The 26,065-nt window shown below is 39.7% G+C and overlaps 1 protein-coding gene across 1 annotated transcript; it reads right to left on the bottom strand.

Annotated features, from left to right (window-relative positions):
- Positions 1-7,918: 7,918 nt before the first annotated feature.
- Positions 7,919-11,793, bottom strand: LOC109062280 (beta-1,4 N-acetylgalactosaminyltransferase 1-like; the record flags this gene model as incomplete). Its single annotated transcript, XM_042721112.1, has 9 exons — positions 7,919-8,197; positions 8,336-8,561; positions 8,650-8,793; positions 9,062-9,243; positions 9,415-9,501; positions 10,499-10,679; positions 11,069-11,127; positions 11,285-11,388; positions 11,660-11,793. Coding segments are annotated over 9 exons (1,299 nt in total), but the record flags the coding sequence as incomplete, so codon positions are not given.
- Positions 11,794-26,065: the final 14,272 nt, after the last annotated feature.

Consider the following 26,065-nt stretch of genomic DNA (forward strand, 5'->3'; position numbering starts at 1 on the left):
TATAAGACAAAATAAACTGTGATTTAATTGGTCAGACGGCATAGTTTCACTGTTGTATCATTTTCTAGACCAAACAGTGCATACAGTGGCTGAGTGAATGTGGTCTGGACTCTGTGGATGAGACTCAGTGTGTCTGAGACGCTGTAGAAGGACAAAATCCCTGCACTGTGATCCACATACACTCCTATTCTACTGCTGGACACTGCAGAAAGTTTAGTCTCTATGTTATTGTGCCAGAATGAGCAACAGTCTGGAGAGCAGAATAGACTCCAGGATTGATCGTTACGTCCAACTGCGCTCGGAGGACCCTCTTCCTTCCTGCTGATGCTCTTATATGTCACTGCTATATCTACTCCTAATGATCCATCTCCGCTCCACTCCACCTCCCAGTAACAGCGACTAGTCACACTCTCTCTACACAGCGCCTCGGTCCAACAATCAAATCTGTCTGGATGATCAGAATTCGACTGGTATTTGTCAGCAAAAGCCAACACTGTGTTTCCCTCAGACACACGGAGCCAATTATTCACTGAATTTGGATCCAGAGTCAACAGGTGGAAATCTAAAGAATATACATGAATAATTATTTTGAATCTTTGCCAAGTGTGCAAAAACACGGATTTAACTGGTAACATAGTATTTTTACTGCTAACAGTAATGTGTTACTGAACTGTTACAGTTACCATGACAAGCATTTGCGCTTATGAACTCTATTAAGCATGTGTTGAATGTTTTAAAAGTTTAACATTGACTTGTTTGCTGTTGTATAAAATGGTTGTACTCAAAACAATTGAAATTCTCAGCAACCAAATTGGAATTGGAATAATTGGAAGCCTGCCAATTTACAAAAACGAGTAAAAACAATCCTATAGCATTAATTTAGTTAAAAACTAAAAACACTGAAACTCTTCCACTAAAGTGGATCTTAGACTGCTTTCACAGTAACTCACATTGTAGAAACTCTTCTGTGGTCTGATATTCAGGAGTCAGGTCGACCTGTACGGTTTTCACTATGGATATCAAAACACATCTGCAGTTTAATTCCCATGTCAAGAGGATATTAAATCAACAACTGTTTTTATATTTATTAAATGCCACTGAACATATTTCTGACAATAATTTAAACCTAGAAACCTCTAGAGGACATCTTCTCTGTCTCCTCTTTGCAGAACTGCTGCAGTTTGTCTTTGAGTTGAGAAACGATTTCATCAAATGAGAGACGAGAGCTGAGAGTGAAGACATCTGTAGATCCAGAGTGAGAGACAGAGGAAACTCTACAAACCCAAAGACAGGATCAACATGTTATGCCCTGGGGGTAAGCAGATAAACATCAAATTTTAATTCATATAAATGCCAAGATTAAGTTCTAATTATTGTTTTTTTATACATTATTAAACATAAAAATGGCGTGTTAAGAAAGGATGAAGAGATGGAATGTTCATGTTGTTCTTACGTCCTGAAAATTAAACGACCTACGCTAATTATATTTGCACAAATGACGCATGCATGTGAGGTTTAGAAATGCAGCTCCCAAGGTTTTAGTGACTTAAAATAACTTGCATGTTTATTTCCGTCAGTTTTAGGGTCATTATATGGAAACGTCCATTTTTCTGTCCCTAGCCTTTACAGAAATATTACACTTGAAAAAAACTTTAGGGTTACAATTTCTTTATATTTTAAAATGAAACAACGTGTTATTTGAACAATTAAACTTTCTTGAGCCATTAATGTGAGAATATTTGTTTTTAAATAATTATATAGAATTCAAGGCACCACAAAACTGCTCGTCCCCACAGCCATGTACAGAGGGAAAGTGCTTTTTTTTTAGGTCAAAATTTTTTTTTTTCTATCTTTTAAAATACAATAATGTATTCATAACTATCAAATATATGATGTAAATGACATAAAAAACTAAATGTAGAATAAATATTAGAAAATATCTATTGAAAGTAGTGGTCCACTGGAGTTGTGTCACTGGTGTTACTGTGTAACAAAAATCATTTATTTTGAAATAAAAATCACACTGATGACATCACTTGACTTCCTTCTTCCTACTTTCTGAAAATATATAAAAAAAAAAAAAAAGGCCTGATAAGTTCACTGTCTCTTTTCAGTTATCAGAAATGTTCTCATTTATCTCATGATTTCATATGAATTTTTTAGTGGAAGTCACTGATATGACCTACTTTATTGTTAGGGAATTGTAAAAAACTAGAATACAAAAGGATTAAACTACTTAATTTAGTGAATATACCATGATTGACAACATACCTCGCAGCAAACGTTTTGTAAAATGCATTCTTCATGAAAACTGTCACTGGTGTTACCTTCCTTGTGTAACAACAGTGAAGATCAGGTCTTATGTATAATCTCCTTATTTCTAATAAATTTTCATTATTTTTCTTTAAAAAAAGAGTACTGACTACGTGTTCTGGAAAAAAAAAAATCGAGAAGTAATATTTCATAAAAACCTTTAATATTGCCAAAGAAGGTAAACCAGTGAGAAAAATGGTACATGTGGTCTTTAATCACATGGATTTGATCAACTGGTCTCTCAACGCAATTGACACAATCTTCTCAACGAGAAGCTTGGGTTCGGGGGAACCTGACTGCCCTGCCGGAACGTTCACAGCTGGCTACACGATGGACGCGTGGGAGAGATGGCGGGTCGTGTGTCTGGCGGCTCTTTCCGTGGAGGACATTGAAGATATCTACCTATTCTGAACCATGATAACAGGTCTTCTGCTGACTGGATTAGGCTTTGCCCTGGTTTATCGAGGAATTCAGAAAACGGTAACAGCTGTCCAAAGCCTCACAGGGCTGCCCGTTATGATTGAAGCAGTCCATCACGGAGAAGCTCATGGCTTTGCAAAGGCAAATGGATCGATTCGGAGACCAGAATGGACTAAGAGAGTAGTCGTGTTAATTGGAATGCGGCTACTCGCCCCAAGACCAAACAATCCCAATCTTATCTGCTTTCGGCTCCCCTCTACCAGCACTGGCCTCAGCCAAGGCCGCTTTTGGAACAACAACAACTCCCCCGGAAGAGTGACAATAAAGGGTTACTACTTACTACTACTACTTTAAATAACTGCACAAAAAAGATTTTAAAAAAATTAATCTGTCATTTATGTATATTCATAAAGCCAAAGGGTAATCTAATAATGTGGTCTAAGTTTAAATTTTAGAAAAATAAATATATTTTAAGACATCTTGCCTATAGCAAAGTGCACATTTCTGCAGAATGACCCTTTACTTCTGCTAAACTCGCTAAAAAAAAAGTAGCTAATTATATTACGTAGTTACCTTTTATGGAAAGTAATGTGTTATGATACTTTTGAATTAGCTTTTAAATCTGGGCAGGGCTTGCTTGTTTTTTATTAATATAAAAAGTTATTTTAAAAATGTAAAAGCCCTTTCACACCAAAAGTGAAATGAGTACACCTCCGGCTGAAGGATGTGTGGATTATTGTGTGTATAGTAGATTGATAATGTATGATAGATTGCATTAAGAATATGAAGCAGGAGAAGAAAGATCAACACTATTCAGCAATAACAAAAATTATGTGTCATTTTTGCTTGGTATGGTTGAACTGGATCATCGATGTTCAGTAGCAAAGACATTGGTTAATAAAATGGGATTAAAACATAAATGCAGAAATTATTTTTGTTATTTTTTTATTGTTTGATTTTTGTAGTTTTGTGAGTTTGTATTTGACTGTTTTTATTCATTTTGAGGAATTCTGAATCTGTTTTAGTGCAGGTGAGATGAGTAAATACATGTTCATATTTAGTCTAGAACTACAGTAAGCATCATGTTCACGCAGTGCACACAACATCTCTGCACTTACTGATTTCTCTCAACATGATGAGACACGAGAGCTGTCAGTCAAAACATGGGAAACAAAGTAACTAGCGTTACTTATCTGAAAGAGTAACTCAGATATTTCCTTCTAAATTAAAAAGTAATGCGTTAGCCCTACATGTGTTACCCGTAACACTGTAAAAATATATATATATTTGTTACGCATTCTGTATTGTACATGAAATGATGACATGAAAACCTTTAAAAGACATTGTAAATGTAAACATTTTACACTGAAAAATGAAATTACTTTCAAACATATGCATCAGTTGCATTAAACATTAGTAGGGCTGCACTTCACAGTTATTTAGAAAATTGATTAATCTGTCATTTACTTAAAAGCCACATTTTATTTTCTGTATTCTAGTTCAAAAAAAAAATGAAAATAATACTAAAGAAAGACAAAATCACAGATTAAATGTTAACTGAGCATTACATATTCATTCATTTGAACACACAGTAGTAGTTAATATAACACAACATTACAACAGTCCCTTCACTGTTACTGCTCTTCTAAAAACAATTACATCACTTCTTAAATCTTAAACCTATATTTACAGTTTGTTTTTTTAATTGCTAACCCTTTGTCCAAACTATATTCACATTTTTAAAACTCTAATGTTGTTTTTACACAGTATTCTGTCAATTAACATGTTTCTAAAATGCTTACATTTTCATTTTACACAAGCTCACCCCATACCTAAATCATGGATCTTACTTATCTTTTTTTTTTTTTTTTTTTTTACAAATGCTTAAACACAGCATGAAAGAAATAAAGACCTAATGTTCCAAACTTTAAATCTAGTGTAAAACCTCTACTTATGCAACAACAGCAGCAGCTTAAAAGAGCTGATAAGAATTACTTTAATTACTAATAACTGAGAAATAGCTGATTCCAATCTTAATAAATAGTTCCAAGTCTTTCCATTACATGGACATACTCAATAAAAAGGCACTCTCTGGATTGGTTTTATTCAAAACAATACAGAACAACACAGAGAAGCAGAAAAGGAAAGAAAATGTATGGACCAGGGAGAGTTGGACAGGGGAGAGCAGTACTGTCTGGTTTGGTTCGGTTCAACTACCAAATCAGACATCAAGAGACTACAGCAGACAGTCAGGACTACTGAGAGGAGTACTGATGCCCCCCGCCCAATCCCAAGATCTTTACATCTCCAGAGTGAGGAAAAGAGCTGGTAAAATCACTCTGGACCCCACACAGCCAGCCCACTCTCTATTCGAACACACAGACATAAGAACAGTTTTGTTTTGTTTTTTCCAGCAGGCTATATTCAGCCTGAACAATTAAAACATTCATACCTATACATTTTCCATCACAACTGATGCATTTATTCATAATTTATTTATTATGACAGAATCTGAAAATGTATACTAGACATTTGTAAATAACATATCTGCACACTTGTAAATAACATATCGGTACATTGATTTAAACAATTACATGTTTTTTCCCTCTATATTTCTACCACTCCAGTTCCCCTACAAACTACATGGCAACACCCTATCAACCACCAAGAATAACCTAGCAACTGCATAGCAACCACCCTAAATACCCTAGAAACCACATAGCCACAACCTAACAACCACACTGAACACCCTAGCAACCGCATAGCAGCACCCTAGCAACCAGCCCGGGCACGTAAAATTACTTCAAACTGAAAACCTTCAAGCTTCAAGCTTTTAAAACTTTTACAAACTTTCTGGCTAGGCTTTTTCAAGCCAACTTAAAGTTTGTCTACAAACTTTACTATCTAGTTTAATTCTTTTTTTCTTATATTACAGTAGTGCTATAATTCCTGTGTATGTTTGCATCTTGTATGTTGCACTATGTCCATACTTTCTTCTGCACTGGACGCTCCTGTCTCCAAGTCAAATTCTTTGTGTGTGTGTGTGTAAACATACTTGGTAAAAAGAAAACAAAAGATCTTTCTTACAAAGGAGAAGGAGAGGTAGGGGGCAAAATGGAAAGGGGGTATGTGTGCTTTTTCACTGACAGCAATTCAGTTTTGCCAATAAAGCCTTTACTGCAGCAATTGTCACTTTTTTATATTTCATAAAGTACTGATGGGTCCTTCACTATGCAGTACACATACTATCTAAAATGGATCCATACATTCACACACACACACACACACACAAATGTTCAGCTGACTGAATTATTATTATTATTATTATTATTATTTAAATGGATCACATATTATGTGCTCTATATGGGTTGAACTGAAGCATGGCAAGTAATGCCATTTTTGTAATGCCAATAAGCAGTCCATGTACTATAATTGATTATATGCACCTGTTGGATAGAAACTAGTGCTAATGTTTTGACCGAATGACTCGATTTTGAATTGAGTTTGCTGTGTTTTTACAACAGTATATGCAGAAATAGATATTCAGCATTTTGTAATGTAGAGTTTGTATTTATTTAACAAAATGTAGTTTTGGCCAGAAAATTAACTATAATTAACTATGGCTAATTGTGTGATGAAGGTGTGTTGCTGTGCTAAGAGTTTAGAAAAAGTACTTTAAGTATTGGTAAACGCTATTAACAATTGAAAAAAATCTTTACCGTCCAACAAAAAATATTTTACCACAATGTATATTTTGGTCAAAATTATTACGGTCCTGTTCTATTGCGTTTCATTTATTTTACACACGTATGTGCATCGGCGCAGATTTGGTGCAGTCTGTGTTTAGAAGCCACTCACTTTCTGTCAGGATGGGCCATTATGAAAATTGAAAATGCTTTCTAACATTTAGGTCTCAAATGCTGCACACACATGCTTATCAGAATCAGAATCAGAAAGAGCTTTATTGCCAAGTAGGCTTGAGCATACAAGGAATTTGTTTTAGTGACATAAACTTCCAGTACACAGAGACAACAACAAACAGACAAAAAATAAAAAATAAAAAATTCAATTGTTAGAAGCGCTTACTAGAAAGCATTCTTATGTCAACTTAGGTCATGCAGCTCACTCTCTGTCCTCCTCTGTTTGCATTATCCATTAGGTGACATGACTGGCAGATGTTCTGTGATTAATCGATAATCAGATCTGCTGTTTAGTCCACAAACACAACATTTGTTCATTATTCGATATTTCAAACCATGTAAAAAAAAAAAAAAATCTTGTGACTCTTATCACTGAACAGTAACAATCTTTCATGTTCATAGACATTAGTTTAAACTTAATAAATATAAACAACATATTATTCATGCATTTGACTTCTAGGTTTGTATAATAAGCTGCTCGGCAAAACATTTAAACACAACAATAACCCTACTTTTCTTGTTGGAATATCGCAAATATTTAAAATTAAAGCACCACTGACAGAAACAGTCGACTCTCGCGCCTTTTGCATTTAAATCTTTATATCAAGCAATCGCACGGTTCTTAATGAACTTTGTTTTTCTGCTTCCATAAAAGTGCATAGGCCTATATCATGTTGCCTCGTTTATCTAAAGGTGCTCTTTTTCTTAGTTTAACCCTAGCCAAAAACCCATGTGTTGCGTGTATAACACAGAAGCCTTTAATTAGTATACATTTATTGTGAAATTACTGCATTTCCGTGTCAATCCATGTTAATTTTTACTGCGAACAATGCGCTGTCATTTTAATTCAGCGCATGCAGCACAGCAAAAATAGACTCGGTACACTGCTGCAGACGCACCGCTCCTGGAACGCACTGACGGACCGCGACCGCATGAACGCTGGAATCCGTTAACATGGGTGCGTAAAAAAAAAGCTACGCATACGCACTGCAGACGGAGTATGTGTGAAACAGGCGTAAGGTTGTTTGCACCTTGTGCAATGCGGAATTAGTTTACTGTAGGAGTTCTTCCAGTCTCAAGTACCACCTAAACGCAAAGCATCCTTTAGCTAATGCGGAAGATGCCGGGCCAAGCACTGATGCAGCGCAGGGGACGAGTCGTCGTCAAACTACTATGTTTGAGTGCAGCACAGCTCTATCAGTACTAACAAGTACATCTTATTGAACATAATTGGAATGCCTTCGGCAGAATTCAAATGAGCCATTTTAATCTAGATTAATCTAGATTAATTCCAAGATTACAGTGAGATTAATCTAGATTTAAAAAAATTAATATATGCCCACCACTACTAATTATTAATAATCAGTACATGATGTAGTTAAGATAGTTCTTAAAGAAATGGTGAGCCAGTTTTCGTTCTTCTTCAAGTTTTCCTTGATTCCTGTAAAAGTCATATTTGTGCTGTGCCCGATGTGTCTGGTGACCAACAGAAAGGCCTTTACAAGAAGCAACCATCAGCTTGCCAACTCCATCAATGAAGAACTCTGAAGTCAGTGGTGATCATTCAAAGATGAGACATGGAAACAAAGAATGCATGGACATGGGAGGACATTAGAAGAATGAAATGTGCTTGGAATGAATCAATGAAGATGTTTTACTGAAGTAAAATTTGGTACACTTACCGGTGTGACCGACTCTTTTGAGGAACGGATCAAAGCCGACCCTTCGTACAGCATCAGTCCTAGCCAAGAAATAATTAATAACGCCATCCACTAGAAAGCAGCCATCATAACCTGGAAGTGGTTGATGAAACCCTCTAATACGTCTTAGGCAGCCGCCGTCACTCTCATCTCCCTCGTCATACTCCAGAACAAAGTAGAACTGGTCCCCCGAAACCTCACCACCAAGCTAATCAGAGAAAAAGAGCTTTTACAACAAGTATATATTGCTAAAAGACTTTTCACTAGTTCATAAAAGAATATCCACTCATACTTACAACATCTAGTTCCGGAAGCGCTTCCATAATCTCCACAAAACTCTCGATCCGTGTCTCATTCAAGAACACAAAGTCGTCATCAACCCACAGGAAGTATTTAGTTGTAAGTTGAGATACAGCCAGATTTCTGCCTGCAAACCAGCCCTGAGAAGTAACCATAATCATCAGCAGTGATTAATTACCAGGTCAATAACACTTGATGTCAACAGGCCAATTTACACTGAACTGGTGGGTTTTGTCGGATCAGTGTGTTCCCTCTGTTGGTGCCTGAGGTATGTCTAAGAAGTTGGTGAGGGAATGTCCAAGAAGTGCCATACAGTTCTTGTCAGCTGTAGGCACTGGTTTGCATATGTTGGCATGGTGTGAATGGACCTTTACAGCATGAGATCAATTAAAGTGATGACGTGTTTACCTGTGCAGGAGGCATGATGTAGTGCTCAATGTTGTTTCCAGATACACGTTCAGGCTTCAGGCTGTCATCCGCAACAATGATCTTGATCTTTGGGTAAAATTTCCTGATACTCTGGATGAGGACATTCAGCTCCTTATACCTCAGAAAGGTCTTGGTTATTATGGTCACTCGTGAGTTGATATCTGAGGGACAAAAAGGTTCCTTGGTTTAGCTGTGCACTCATCTGTGCTTTACTCAGTTTACATCTGTTTCACTCAGTTACATTTTTGTATAACTTACATATCACATTACATTTATGTAAGCATATTTGATGTCACAATAATCTTTGTGTGTGTGTGTGGTGCTGGTCTTACCTTTTCCTGGGTCATACAAAACAGGAACTGATGGTCTCCTGATCATGATTGGAAATATGGCCTTGTGATCCTCAAAAGTGAAATAAACTAAGGAAAGAAGATATTTTATGCCATTTAAGAGACTGTTTCTAACAATAAGCAAACTTTTTTATTTTATTTTATTTTTTACAGTGAATAGGCTAAATATTGGATACAGATAGCTAGTTTTAGATATGTATGATGGAACTTTTTAAAATCTAGCATATAATCATAAAGACTCTTTCACATCAAGAAGGATCTAGGCTATTAAAAGGATACCTACTTTGCCGTCTACATTTAATTATCAGCGTACGTCTGCCGCTTTAAATGCTCAAGCTTTTTAAAGTCGATCCAGTTGGCTGTGATTGGATGTCAGTGTTTTAGTGATTTGATCTTTCATCAGTTGGAAAAATAGTTTATTAAGAATTAATCCTACTATGATATCGTTCCTCCATGTTGTATTTGTTGCATTTGTGGTGAGGAATTCTCCATTCTCACAAAATTAAGAGTGATTATTAAACTAATATGTATAGTTATCTAAAAGGGCATTAATTAAAAAGTAATTCTAAGAACGTTAGATATTATGCTATGTTATCACTCCTCTCATCTGCGATTATTAGCCTAAACTCCCTCACCGATTCGTTCTAAAACACAGATTCAGTCAGGAATGAATCACCACCACTAATTAACTTGATCGGAGAGGATTTATGGTTTAATCTGCTGTGGCTTCGTCAGAGGATAAAAAAAATAGACAAAATAATGCATTGGACAGCAATATTGTATATAAAAGGTAAGTAACAATATTATGTTTTTGTTTATTGAACGGTTATAAAAGCAAAATCACACCAACAATCCTGTTTTGGTCTCTTGCTAGTGTGATATTGCTAGTTGTACAAGATATATAACTGAACTTTTAACCTAAATTTTTCTAAAACATTGAGGCACTTTACTGGCTAGCATGTATCTTGTAACTTGAGTGTTAATCCTGCCTTTTCACTGTATTTGAGCAACACATTTTGGTATATATTGTAAGCCTAAGTGTCTTTCCTGTACAGATAGGCTTTACCCAGGTCTGATGTTCTGATGTGGTAGATGGTGCTGGTGTAGGTCACTCTGGACAGCAGATCGTTGAGCTGTGTAAGGTTGCTGGATGAGATGGTCAGTTCACTCTGACCCTGTCCCTCCACCTGATCTCCATCCAGAACATCCTCCACTGAGAGCACTCCACTCTTCACACTCAAAGACACCTGCAGACAGGACTGTGTTAATGCAAATGAAGTACTTAAGTTCACATCAAGAATAGAATCTGAATTTTGATTTTATGGTGAAAACAGAATTTTAAAGTACATGTATTGTGAATGAATACCTCATACACTGAAAAAAGGAATTGGCTTAGAAACAGTTTTCACGCAGAAATTGCTAATTTCATAAAATATTACATAATTTTTGTAATACAGAATTAAACATTAAATTTTGAAACAATATTTTCTTGTAAAACAAATTTATTTTATTTACAACTTCAAAAAAAAAAAAACTTTTTCCCCTACAGTGTACTAGGGCTTTTACCTACAATTCCTTAAAAAAAAAAAAAAAAAAAAAAAAAAAAAAAATTGACAAATGGCATTGTTTGCTTAACCTTGTACACCTCCCTCTTGTTTGTTGTTATACCTCTCCCTTGTGTTTGAAGAGCAAGACCTGAAATTATGATACAAAAACACAATTCATTTAATAGATCAAAGGAAAATATACTTTTGTAACATTTTTCATACTCTAAGCAGCATATAAGATGAGGTTTCGCTCAGTTAAACAACATTCCTTAACATGACTCAGTATACAAGGAATATAAGTTAACCTGGTATCAAACTTTTCTTCAGAGGAGAGACCCTGAAACCTGTCATTGGATATTGGAGAGGAGAGTTGGCTGGGGCAATGATAATATCTGTGTTTGTCTTCCTCCTGAAAAAAAGGGCATGAAAAATACCAAAATGTTGGAAAAACTGTATAAATGGCTCCCAGAATGTCTGAAAAGAATGATCAATGGAATGTTCGAATGCACACTTGCTAATAGAAAATATAATGGAGCAAGTCAATCCTCAATGAGAGGTGTAACAACAACGATAAGCAGATAAAGGACTGTCAAAAATCAGCGAATGCGCATTTAAAGATAACATGACATGGTGTTGTGTTAACAGGACTGTGGACAAGATGAAGAAAAATCCAGTTCAACCTGAGTTGATGTTGCTTGTATTCATTCGCTCTGCGTTCTAGTATGTTGTCCATTTGATATGGCACAACTTTTCTTGTGAGTTCAGCTCCTTGACAAGAAACATTTGGCCTGAGGAGTTCCGTCAAACTTGACAAACATGTAAAGACCACAGGTTAGGCAGAGCATCTAAACTGGAACTACTTAAGATCAGTTAGGAAAATGTAAATAATACTTACCTTGAGATTGTATATTGTTCAGGACTTAAGCTGTTTAACAGAATAAATTAAGCAGATGTAATCACATTACTTAATAAATAAATAGAGAGAGAAAGGTAGGTTAAGGTACAGAACAGTTTAATGTAACACAAATAGAAGAAACTGAAAATGAACTGTAAAAAAAGAAATAATTAAAAAACAATTTATGAAAAAAAGCATTAGAAATATTTAAGATTCTGCACTATTTTAACCAGAAAAACAAAAAATGGTATCCAATTTAATGGCAAAAAAGGATGCCGATCCCTGATTTAGATCAACCATTTGTGTTCAATGCATGTGTGTTCCTAGGACTGCTGTTTTGAAGTTTATTCTTTTCCTGTTGTATCTGAGTTCTAGTTTGTTTATTTCCTTGGTGTCTCACTTGTTTCTATAATTGCTTATTTACTTCACCTGTGTGTATTTCCTTGTTCTTACCTGTGTATTTATAGCCCTCTGTTCTCAGTTTAGCTTGTCAGCTGTTGTCTTTGTGGTTATTTGTAACTTGTCCTTAAAGATGTTGTTCTTAAAGATAACTTTGGTTATCTTTAATATCAATAAAAGTACAGTACAGTACTTTTAAATTGATGTCAAGGTTCACTTTGCTGAATTAAATGCTTATATGAGAAAACAGCTTATTATTTAATGAATTAACAGCCTATCTGCTCATCTTCAACATGTTTGCCGTTAAACTTTCGTTTTGGTTTGTTTTATTACTTGCTCAACAGGAACATCTGCAGTGAATGGGTGTCGTCAGAATGAGAGTCAAACAGCTGATAAAAACATCACAATAATCCACACCACTCCAGTCCAACAATTAACATCTTGTGAAGTGAAAAGATGCTTTCAACTTCAAAACTTTGCTTCCGGCTAAAATATGGGTCCTCTATCACCTTCGAGTGGTACACAATGTACCTTGGTTTGCGGGATTTGCATCGCGAGCTCCGCCCCGCTGTGTGGGTATATAACGAGCAGCGCAAGCAACTCGCTTGCTTCTTTCACCGGAGTGTTTACACGCGAGTCAGCTGGTGTTGGTGTGACGGCGCGATTCAGCGGTTCGTCTGGGTTTCCTGCAGTCAGCTCACGCGTTACCCTGAGCACTTCAGCACCACTGAAAGAGCTTTTTCCTCTCTCTTAAAGAGTAAACGGGTTGAATTTGCGTCTTTTTAAAGATGTCATTTCACCCGTGTGATTCTGGGTGCGGTCGATATATCGCTCCTCGTGACGGGCACGATCGCTGTGTCACGTGTCTGGGCTTTCAGAACGCTGAGACTGCGTTTGTGGATGACTCATGTTCTCATTGCGGGGACATGACCATCTCGGCGTTAAGATCGAGACTTGATTATCTGAAAACGTATAGAGTCCCCTCTGCTACACCCCATTCTAGCTCCTCTTCTCGTAAGAGGGCTACTTCGGTTGGTGGCCAGGGTGATCTGCTGGTTCCTTTCTTTCCGGAAGTGCACCTGGAAGTGACCAGTTCATGGAAGGCACCTTTAACTGCCCAAAACCGTTCTGGTGTTTCCTCCGCCTTCACTGCCCTCGATGGCGGAGCGGCCAAGGGGTATGCTGGGATTCCCCCAGTGCAGCGCTCTTTTGCGATGCAACTGTGTCCTCAGAGCACCTCCGCATGGCGTGGTGGTCCCAAGCTTCCTTCCAAGGCCTGTAAGTTCTCATCCACGCTTGTGGCCAAGGTTTACAGAGCTGCGGGTCAGGCCGCTTCTGCCCTGCACGCCATGGCCACCCTTCAGATCTACCAGGCCAAGGTGCTCGAAGAGCTGCACGGGGGCAGTGCTGACCCAGGGGTTTTGCAGGAGGCGCGCACTGCTACCGACCACGCTCTCCGGGCGACGAAGGTTACTGCACGCTCCTTGGGTCAGGTGATGTCCACTTTGGTGGTCCAGGAGCGCCACCTATGGCTAAACCTGGCAGACATGAGGGAGTCTGATCGGACTCAGCTCCTCAACTCCCCGGTCTCCCAGGCTGGCCTCTTCGGCGACGCAGTGGAGAATTTTGCCCAGCAGTTCTCTGCCGCCCAGAAGCAGTCTGAGGCCATTAAACACATCCTGCGGCCCACTGCTGCCTCCACACTGCCGCTGGTGCAGCCACCTCAGCCTGCTCATCGTCGAGGGTGCCCCCCTGTGGTCACCCCCACTCCCGCTCGGCCACAGCAGCAGCCTTCACCCCGGCCGCAGCGAGGAGATGGCCGCAGAAGGGCAGCGCAGCCCGTCTCTGCCCTTAAACCTGCCAAGCAGCGTTCCTGAGACGGGCGACCCGGAGTTGGGGATGTCAGCTCATCAGAACCTACATGTGTGGGTTTTGGACGGGTCACGGAAGGTTTAGGTACCTTGCCACCTCAGGTGGTAGCTACCATCACCTCGGCTAGAGCCTAGTCTACCAGACACGCCTATGCTCTGAAGTGGAACCTCTTCGTCACCTGGTTTTCTTCACGTCGTGAAGACCCCTGGAGATGCCCGATCGGGTCAGTGCTTTCCTTTCTTCAGGAAGGGTTGGAACGAAGGCTGTCTCCTTCCACCCTGAAGGTCTACGTAGCCACCATTTCAGCTCACCATGACCCTGTTGATGGTAAGTCTCTTGGGAAGCATGATCTGATCATCAGGTTCCTGAGAGGGGCCAGGAGGCTCAATCCGCCTCGCCATCTTCAAGTTCCCTCTTGGGACCTTGCAGTTGTTCTATCGGCACTGCAGAGGACTCCCTTCGAACCCTTGCTCTCAGTAGAGCTAAAGTTTTTATCATTTAAACCTCTGGAGTCTAAGGGTATTTTGGGGGCCTGGAGAAGTTTTGTCATGCCCTGACATTTGTGCTTTTTTCATAATAATATGTGAGCAGCATGTATGTACATAATTGTGTTTTTGAGAAAAAAAATGTTATGCGTGGTTAGTGAAAAACTAAAAATGTTAAATCACTTGAATAAGGCAATAAAACACATACAGAACATTGGTTCCCAGGACTTTTGAGAACTGGAGCTTGTAGTCTAGAATTTTTCTTTCTAAATTATGTGAAAATCATCTTGTTTACTCACTTACAGAAAACAATATATTGATTTAAATTTTCTAAGACACTTTTTGTTGGTAAAAGTCATATGCGAGTAGGCGTCAACTATCATGAATTCACACCTGAGAAGACAAAGGCCTGCATAATGAGCTGTATTAATGAGCCATTCAGGCAGGTGAGTGACTGAGAGGGGAAGAGTTACAAGAAAGAATGTGAGGACAAAATAAATGTATATAATTTTATGTTTGTAGTTTATTTAGAATATATTTAATTATCCCACAACATCATTTAATATTCACTTGTGAGTGCAGTTAAACAGTTTATTAGGAACAATAAAAGCTGACTTTCAAACTGAATTTTTTGCATCATTACTCCAGTCACACAATCCTTCAGAAATCCTTTTAACAATCTTATTTTCTACAAAAAAACATTTATTGTTATTATTATCATTATTATTATTATTATTAATGTTGAAAAGAGCTGAGAATATTTTTTTCAGGTTTTTTAGGGGGATAAATTGAAAGAACATTATTGTTTGTTACATTTGTTACAGTTACATTTATTGGTACATTTATATTATTTACATCAAGCTTTTGAATGGTATAGTAGTGTATATTGTTATTGAAACTTCATAATATTTCACTTGATTATACATTAAGTCAGGAATTATAGTTTGGAAAAAGTCTTTGGAAAAAGTCTACGTTAAAATGTTTACACATTATGTGAAGTATATAAATAAAATAAAAGAGACTTACTCATGTTTATGATCTCTGCTGAATAAAGTGCTTCATTCTTTTTTTCTGAGGAAATCCAAATCTCAAATCCTCAACCACATCACATCTTTTTGGGGTGAATTATGTCTTATTCCTCTCATCGCGAAGCAAACAGTAAAATAAAAAAAACTTGAAGAACAATCTCGCTGCGTTGTCTTCTGTTGTGTGGGCGTATTCAAGCCGCGCGCTTCAGTGAAACATTGTCATCTCAAAAGCGCGTTCAGCGTGGGGGCGTGGTCGCATTAGAAGATAATGAAGGGAGACGTGAAAAACGGACATCGCGTTGTTTTCATATGGATTACTTTATCACAGAATATTTGTTTTCGGCAGCACTTGTTTAGTTTAAAAGTAGACATGTCAGGCTTTCTATAGATATCTCTCTCATGTCTCTGTATTGAGTATTCACTGAGTTACAGTTCATTTTAATGACGCGTTTGTAAATGAAGATCAGCGCAGACAAAGGCTGCAGACAGCACACCTTGTTTGTTTTCTTTATTTTATAAGTGCACAAAGTTTTGTTGTTATTATGTCTGTATAAAAAAAAAAGTAGACCCTTTACAGATTCGATTGATTTATTGCTCTTATCTGTACGATCAAAACTGAAAGTGTAATTTAAGTTCTTTTCGGGGTTATCAGGAGAAAATACCCCAAAACGCGTATATGCGTTAATCGACTTCAGAGGGTTAAGACTGCGCTCCTGACGGCTTTGGCTTCAGTTAAGAGGGTCGGGGACCTGCAGGCATTTTCAGTTGACGAAGCGTGCCTGGAATTCGGGCCGGCAAACTTTCACCTTATCTTGAGACCCTGGCCTGGATACGTGCCCAAAGTTCCCACCACTTCTTTTAGAGATCAAGTGGTGAACTTGCAAGTGCTGCCCCCGGAGGAGGCAGACCCAGCCCTGGCACTGCTCTGTCCAGTACGTGCACTCCGCACTTACGTAGACAGAACTCAGTGCTTCAGGACCTCAGACCAGCACTTTGTTTGTTACGGAGGCCAGCAGAAGGGAAAGGCTGTCTCCAAGCAGAGGTTATCCCACTGGATAGTGGATGCTTATCAGGCTCAAGACCTGCCATGCCCCCTAGGGGTGAGAGCTCACTCAACTAGGAGTGTGGCCTCCTCCTGGGCGCTGGCGCATGGCGCATCGCTAACAGACATCTGTAGAGCTGCGGGCTGGGCGACACATAACACGTTTGCGAGATTTTATAATCTCCGTGTAGAGCCCGTGTCCTCCCGGGTACTCGCCCCTTCAGGCCAGTAATGACCTGCTCGGTGTCAATCCGCTTGCTGTGCCATTCCACTCCATGGATTGGATACGTGCGCTATTTCCCTCAGGTGAGTTCCTCAGTTCAGAACCCTGGGTTCCTCCAGCAATGTTGATGTCCAGCACTTGCGTGCATGCCCTATCAGTCAGCCCTGTGTGGGACTAGGTGCCTCCATGTGTTGTGATTCCCCTTTTAGATTAGATTAGATTAGATTCAACTTTATTGTCACTGCACATGTAAGGTACAAGGCAACGAAATGCAGTTAGCATCTAACCAGAAGTGCAATAAGCAGTAAGTACAGAATATACAAGGTCTACAATATGTACAATAACTATACAGATAAGTATTAGGGACATAATTTACAGATTTTAAATTTAAATACTATCAGCATGATATACAGATAGGTGTACTATGAACATACTATACAGATGGAATATGTGAAAGTGTATGTACACTATAGGCAGAACTATGAACATATGAACATAATTTACACTATTGCACTGGAAAGTAAAGTGCATAGAAATATTTCAGTGTGCAAATGGGTTATTCGGTGTTTCTGGATGAACAGACAGTAGTGCAAGTAATAGCAAGTTTACTGTTTTGTTTTTTTGTAAATAAATAATAATAAATAAATCGGTCAGATGTAGTGATGAAGTGGGGGAGGAGTCTGTGTGTATGGTGTGGGGGGTGTCAGAGGGCAGAGTTCAGCAAGGAAAAAGCTGTTCCTGGATCTGCTGGTCCTTGTCCGGAGGCTGCGAGCTCGACGTAGACAGTGTTTCCTCTGGATGTCCTCAATAGCAGGAAGTGGTGTTCCTGTGATGCGTTGGGCAGTTTTCACCACCCTCTGCAGTGCTTTGCGGTCAGCCACAGAGCAGTTACCATACCAGACTGTAATACAACTGGTCAGGATGCTCTCGATCGCACAGCGGTAAAAGTTCACCACTATGGCTGAAGACAGTTGGTTCTTCTTCAGTGTTCTGAGGAAGAAGAGGCGTTGGTGAGCCTTCTTGACCAGGCTGGAGGTGTTTGTGGTCCAGGACAGGTCCTCAGAGATGGTGGTTCCCAGGAACTTGAAGCTGGATATACGTTCAACAACCATCCCGTTAATGTGGATGGGGTCATGCGTGCTTCCTTTCTTCTTCCTGAAGTCCACAATGAGCTCCTTTGTCTTACTGGTGTTAAGGAGCAGGTTATTGTCAGCGCACCATGTGGCCAGGTGCTGTACCTCTTCCCTGTAGGCAGTCTCATCGTTGTCACTGATGAGGTCAATCACCGTGGTGTCGTCTGCAAACTTAATGATGGAGTTGGATCCATGCACAGGCTTGCAGTCATGGGTGTACAGGGAGTAGAGGAATGGACTCAGCACACAGCCCTGTGGTACGCCGGTGTTAAGTGTGATGGTGGTGGAGTGGGTGTGGCCTGACCTGACATGCTGAGGTCTGTTGGTCAGAAAGTCCATGATCCAGTTGCAGAGGGAGGTATTAATGTCCAGGTCTCCAAGTTTTGTGGTCAGCTTGGAGGGAATGACGGTGTTAAATGCTGAACTGAAGTCAACAAACAACATCCGAACATATGTGTTGTTATTGTCCAAGTGTGTGAATGCAGAGTGCAGCACTGTGCATACTGCATCCTCTGTGCTCCTATTTCTGCGGTAGGCAAATTGGTGTGGGTCCAGTGTGGGTGGGAGGCAGTCTTTGAGGTGTGCTAGGACCAATCGCTCAAAGCACTTCATAATGATGGGTGTGAGTGCTACGGGGCGATAGTCGTTCAGGCACAACGGGGAGGAGTGTTTCGGTACTGGCACAATGGATGTGGACTTAAAACATGTTGGCACAGTTGTTTGGGTGAGGGACAGGTTGAAAATGTCTGTGAAGACCCCTGCAAGCTGCTCTGCACATGCTCTAAGCACACGTCCAGGAATACCGTCCAGGCCGGCAGCCTTGTGTGCGTTGATCCGGCTCAATGCAGTGTGGACATCTGAGGAGGTGAGTTTGAGAGGTTGGTGGTCTGCTGAGTGTGTGGTTTTGGTGGCCGTCTCCTTGCTGTCGCTGTTGAAGCGAGCATAAAAGTCATTTAGCTCGTTAAGGAAGGAGACGTCCATGACCATTGGAGTGGAGTTACTTGACTTGTAGTCACTGATGACCTGGATGCCCTGCCACATGCGTCGGGGGTCAGAGTTGGAAAAGTGTTCCTCTACCTTCAGCTTGTAGCAGTATTTGGCCTTTTTGATGCCCCTTTTCAGGTTAGTCCTGGATTTGCTGTAGGCCTGAGCGTCATCTGACCTGAAGGCAGTGTTGCGGGCTTTCAGCAGATGTCGCACCTCCTTGTTCATCCATGGCTTCTGATTAGGGTATGTTGTGATCTGTTTTTCAGTTGTAACACTGTCAATGGTGGTGTTGATGTAAGTCAGTACAGAGGAGGTATAGATGTTGATGTCCGTGTGAGAGCCACAGGCAGCCTGAGAAGCAAACATACTCCAGTCAGTGTGTTGAAACCTGTCCTGAAGTAAAGAGTCTGCTCCAGTTGGCTACACTTTGATGGTCCTCACTGGTGCTATTGCACGGTTGATGAGGGGTGAATACTTAGGGGTGAGAAACAAAGAAATGTGATCAGACTGTCCGAGGTGGGAGGGGGGTTGCGATGTAGGCTCCATCAATGTTTGTGTAAACATGATCCAAAGTTTTGTCTCCTCTAGTGTGGCAGGAAACATGTTGGTGAAATTTGGGGAGCACTGTCTTTAATTTGCTGGTGAAATTTTGGGAGGGGTGTATTTAATTTGGATTCGGGTTAGCAGTCTGTTGTTTACTAATGGCTGCATGAAGTTCGTTCAAAGCAAGCTTGGCATTAGCATCCGGTGGAATATAGACTGCCGTTATTATGGTGGAAGTGAACTCCCGCGGCAGATAAAAAGGTCTACATTTAACCATGAGAAACTCTAGGTTAGCTGAGCAGTGTCTCCCAACAATGGCAGTGTTCGTACACCAAGCTTTGTTTACATAAATGCACAATCCACCACCTCTTGTTTTGCCGGAGTCATCTGCCGTTCTATCTGCCCGGAGCGTGTAGCGTCCGGCTAGCTCAATAGCATTATCGGGTACGTCGCTGTGTAACCATGTTTCTGTGAAAACCATGACATTGCAGTCCAAAAGTCTCTTACTGTGGGTGATGCAAAGTCGTAACTCATCCATTTTGTTCACCAGTGACCGCACATTAGCGAGGAAAATGCTCGGTAAAGAGAGCCGGAGCGGTGTTAGCTTTAGCTTAGCTCTTAGACCTCCGCGCTTCCCCCGCCTTTGTTTACGGCCTCGGCGCCGCCTGCGAGCACTTCCGCCCGGCCGGGTAGAGTGCGTAGCCTCGGGTGTTCTGGCGATCTCAGGGATGAGTCGAAGATTGGTGATAAAACTGTTGGAAAAGTCCTCACCGATATCCAAAAGCTCCCGTCGGGTGTATGATGTTAAAGCAAAGCTGTTCAGTACGAACAGACCCGAGATGAGCAGGAAAAATACTGCAAAATTGCAAAAACTGGAGAGACACTGAGCCTCGCAATGTGTACGCGCCGCCATCTTGGTCTTGGTCAATCCCACGTGTGTATCTCCACAGTAAGTCTCTTCGTAGCATGTTATTTCCCTTGGCAAGCACCTTGCCAGCTCTGTCGTTGAAACTGCCACCATGCGGGCTGGGTACCTCAGAATTCATGTGTATCACCAACTCTCGGTTGATACCTCCCTTGTAAGTCCTCCTATGAGCAGGCAGCCTGCTAGCATTCGTCCAGCTGGAATATCCTACCCAGTGTATTCTGTGTCAGGCATAGGCCCTCACTCGTGCTGGCCTCACGACAGGGTGCTATCACTCACATGGGTCACTGGAAGACAGCCATGTGGCGTTTTGTAAGGGACCCCATTCGTCAGTCTCTTTCTGATGTAACGTAGAACGTGACCGACTGAAAGGGAACGTCTAGTTTACGTATGTAACCCTCGTTCCCTGAAGGAGGGAACGGAGACATTACGTCCCTTTGCCACATTGCTGTTCCGCTGAACGGCCGGGTCACTGGGCTCGGCTCCTCAGCGAAGACTTGAATGCGAGTTGCTTGCGCTGCTCCTTATATACCCACACAGCGGGGCGGAGCTCGCGATGCAAATCCCGCAGACCAAGGTACATTGTGTATCATTGGCTCATTTTGTTACCACTCGAAGGTGATTGGGCTCTCGGGCGACACCCCATTCGTCAGTCTCTTTCTGCCGTAACGTCTCTGTTCCCTCCTTCAGGGAATGAGGGTTATATACGTAACCTAGACGTTTCTAGCATGCCTAGTAAGACCTTGATTAGCTGCCTCAGGTGTGTTTAATTGGGGTTGGAACTAAACTCTATTCTACTAATGAACTGATAAGTTGAAGAAGACATACAAAAATGTGCAGTGTTATACTTCAGGAACATGACTGAGACCTGTTGCAAAAGTTCAGAGGGCTATATGTGCTCATAGTTGAAGAAACACCCTGTTACTAAAATCACCACAGTGCACAGGTTGCGTTAAGATTAGTGTAAATCATTTTGAGAATTTTCTGAATATCAAGAAACCAATACAGAGTAAGAGAAATAAATATAAAGAAAGGACTGTGCATACCGGTGCGCAAGTGTGCTTTTCTTGACTTTCAACATGCCGCTTTGTATGAAGTAGATGCTCAGTGCAGCACCAAGAAAAATCAGGAAAAAAATAAGGCGGATGTACCTCATGCTCCTCATTATGGGGGATGATCTGAAAGAACAGTTACACACAGCGATAACAGTAACACTAAAACACATGTATACAGGAACTTTTTATTGAATGCTAAACATGCAAAATGAATGTAATGCTTGTAACGACAAAGATGGGTAAATGATTTAAATTTTTTTGGTGACAGAGAAACACAAAACAATGGGTGAAGTGAGAAGGAACAGGGAAGAGTAAAGCCTTCTACACACTGCACGATTTTAGCAATCCTATAAGATCATTGCTGGTTACACTGTGCGACATGGATCTAATAAACTTGGGTACGATATGCATGTAGACTGTACGATGATGACACCTATTGACTCATAGGCTACGACGCACGTTTCTATAGAAGAATAAAACATCATTAGCATGTGCTAGTGGTAAACAAAAAGAGCATAATGACGGTCATAACTGCAAACACACTGTTCCATGAACATGCTGAATTTCTCACACTGCCAGAAAATTATCGTAAACTATCTTTGGTCGCAAGACTGTGACAGTGGCCATCTTTGAACCTCTCTAACTGTATTACATAGGACTCAGATTAGAAGCCACAATCACAGAAATAGCCACGATTGTTTCACAATGCCAATCTTTTGTCTGGAACAGCCGAAAATCATGCAGTGTTTCTCGGGCTTAAGCCACACAAGCTGAGATGCTAATATCTGTCTCAAATGAACACGGCTTCCAAACACATTTTGACATCATTTACTCGCATCACCCATCACATAACTCTGCTGTATTCGTTACTGCGGTGTTTTTGAGCATGACATCCCAAATGACACCAGTCCTTTTTTAACATGCCTGGCAGCCGTTGTTTTTTGTTTATTGACCATGGATCTAGCTTGGTCTGTACTAAAGACCAATAGGAGACAAAATCTAAGCATGAAAGCCAACAGTCAAAGCATTCCACGTAAGTGCTAACATCTCTTAGTCATCAGTAAACAGTAGCCACAAAAGCCATCATCGCCGCTTCTCTTTCGTCATTTACCATATAGATCCAGTCTCTCTTGTACAAACTTATGAATTAGCAAGATAAGAACCACATATGGAAACCCACAAAAGTGAGATGTACTTACCAGTATAAAATAACCGTTTCAGAAGAGCAATAAGTCCGAGTCAACCTCGAGTCAAATTCTGTTTCAACCTCCCAGTCTTAGCTGCTGACATGTTTGAGACATTCTGCTTTTCCAGTGGCCAGAATACAACTGATCGCTTTACACCGCACCACCAAGCGGTAGAGAGTTAATGTGTGTGTATCACATTGCTTGCGCATTAACGTAATGCATTTACAAATTGAAGAAGTGGAAGATCTGCAGAGAGTAATGGGCAAAGGGCAAAAAGTTATGAGTAGAACCACCTGAACCCCAGACTCTTTTATACTAAAAATGTCTTTATTTCTAATCAGCTTCCTATGAAACTTGACAAAATTGTTAAAATATTAAAAAGGTAACCATATTAATAAAAACCACACTGCTTCATTAGCATATTTAACTTCTTCCTATGATTGTCTGTTAAAAAATCAGAAAGGGCAATAGTGAACACACATACTGTAGACATTTTTTCCACTATATGTTACAGTGCACAGCAGACTAGAGACTTCTGGGAATCCATACTCTGGTCTCAAGAGACCAAGTCAATCATTTCGGATCCAAAATCATCCAAAATGTTCTGGTGTTGCTAGAGGAGGGGTACAGTGAGAAGTGCTTGGTATCCACAGTGACGTTCAGTGGTAGTACAGCTTTTACATAGGGATGAATGAGTGCTGAAGCTGTGAGGGATTTGTTCTTTATCAATGCTGGCATGAATTCACACACTACTGTGTGATGTAATACAAAAACATGTAATAGAAGATGCTACCCCCCCCACCCCATTCCCTGCATTAATGGGCATTTTTTCAGCATTACAATGAAGATATTCAAATCCTTCTGTGGACATGTATTTGACTCAATCTGAACACTCTTGAGCAGCTGTGGGGATTAGCTGAGCAAAACTCCTCATTAAAGACCAGAGCATTTAAGGAGGTCGTCCAGGAGATAAACAGGACAGATGTGAAAATTTGTCATGAACTTGTAGACTCAGTGCCAAGAAGGGTCAGAGCAGTATACTTTAAGTTCTGGAGGACATACTAAGTACTAGAATATTATATATTTTCTGAATTAAATCTTGGGTGTACTCATTTCTGCAATCCTTCATTTAAACAAAATTGGCATATATTTTGTTGTTTTTATTAAGTAGCCTATATGTTTAAATTTTGCCATCTTTTCATGAATTATATAAATGATCATTAAGAAAATACATCTTTTATATTTATTCAGAGGAGGTGTACTCATTTATGCTGTGCACTGTACATCCCTTGGTCTAGGTCAGAGAGAAGTAGCAAAAGGAACAAATGCTCTGAAAGAAACACCTGGCAGAGGTTATTTTCTTTTTATTTGTCTTGTGTTTTTAATTCTTTAGAGAAAGACTTAAATGAAGCAAAAATCTCCAGGGTTGGGCTAAGCCAAAATTATATACAAAACAGCAACTAACTAATTCCAGTTTTGTGGCTACCTGTACTGTGTAAGAAACAGAAAAGAAAATCCTGACTATACCAAAAACAAACAAAAAACTTACACCCAACACCTACCGTGCTTCAGTGTTACTGAAAAGTGTTATGTACTTTATTTACATGGGAAAAGATAGCATTGTGTGGGACACTACATACAACAATCATCTAATAAATTTTTTTCTAAGAGTGGAGAATGAAAAAGAAAAAGAGCTATACACAATTTACAATTCACAGATCACAAGTAAGCTGCACCACTGTTCTCTCTCAGTTTCACGCACTGACACAACCTTCCTCTCTCCAGGTCATCTTCAGACATATTAAATAATAAAACTAGATGCATTTCACACATAATAAAAAAAAAAAAAAATACAGTTTGTTCCAAAGTTACAGTTAAAAGATGTCCAATGTTTTTAGTTTTTAATTTTGACGACTGCAACACACTCCACAAAAGTTGGGACAGAGGCATAATAAAAGTGAAAAGATTATAGAATATCTAAGTTAAACTGTTTTGAAAGTCCACAATATGCAGATGAACTGGTGATCATGGGTCTCATGATGGCTCACCACTTTGTGCCAGATTTAAAAAAATCACATTTCTTAATGAAAAAAATTGCAAAGAATTTAGGTCTTTCACCAACTACCATAAATAATATACTGTGGAAAGATTCAGGGAATCTCACGTGCAAGTCCCACGGGCCACACGCATATCATTAACATATTACATCACCAATACAAAATATTGTATTAGCCTAATATTATGAAATCTAATCGACTACATTCATTGAAATAAATAAGCATATAAATAAATAATTCTACTCATCATTAATAAAACACCTGATTCTGTCGGGAGCTGACCAATTTTGTGAAATTCGGCTCGAAAGGAGTAACAGCACAATGAAGTTGTGATTGTAAGATGCAGTCTGTAAGACGCGCACAGAAGCGCGACATTGCAGAAAATGCGTGCACACGTAGCCTATTTTATCCAAATATGGAAAGCACTTTCGAATTTAATAGTATGAGGCTCTCTCCAGAGATGTTTTGCTACATTTCTGCGTTTAAGGATGATTGCTGCGTAGTGTGAGTGTTTCCCTTTGCCTGAACATCTTCAAGTGAGTGGCGGGGCAAACCGACAGTCCTGCACTCTCCTTCACTGCTGATGCTGCGACTCTTGTTTGTATGCGTTCCTTCACTGGCATTTTCCACATTTCGTTTTTCTCTCTTAATAACAAATTTGTTCATTCTGATGCACAGTTTTACCGAACTAAAGTGCGCGCTTGTATGTGTTCGTTAAATGCGTAACTGCGTGAGTAGCCTACAGGTCTGCACATGTCTGAAAATAATATGTGAAAAACAAAATTATTTTACATAACAAAAACATTAAAGCTTATATTTGTTTAGTACATTTTAATTAATGTAAAAGTTTTTAATTAATGTAAAAACTAAAATGAATTGTGAAACTGAAAGTTATTATTTGTTTTAATTGTGTTCAGCACGGTGGGTCGCATTTGAACTGGTGTCTGGTGTATATATATAGCCTATACATATATATATATATATATATATATATATATATAATTAGAAGAAATGTGCTGCCACATTTGGACAGGCTCATTTATTATCTTTTTTTTAATTGCACTTGTAACTGTCTTGCAAGCAAAACTGAATCTGAAACAAGGACTCATTAGTAAGAAATAATAACACAATTGATTAATTGTGGAACATGAACACTGTAATTTTTCTGTTCATTAAATCGAAGCTGCTTTGGAACAATCTGTATTGTATAAAGCGCTATATAAACAAAGGTTACTTGAACTTTAGGAGGAGGATA

This window comes from Cyprinus carpio, chromosome B3 (genome assembly GCF_018340385.1).
Source record: "Cyprinus carpio isolate SPL01 chromosome B3, ASM1834038v1, whole genome shotgun sequence".
Lineage (NCBI taxonomy): Eukaryota > Metazoa > Chordata > Actinopteri > Cypriniformes > Cyprinidae > Cyprinus > Cyprinus carpio.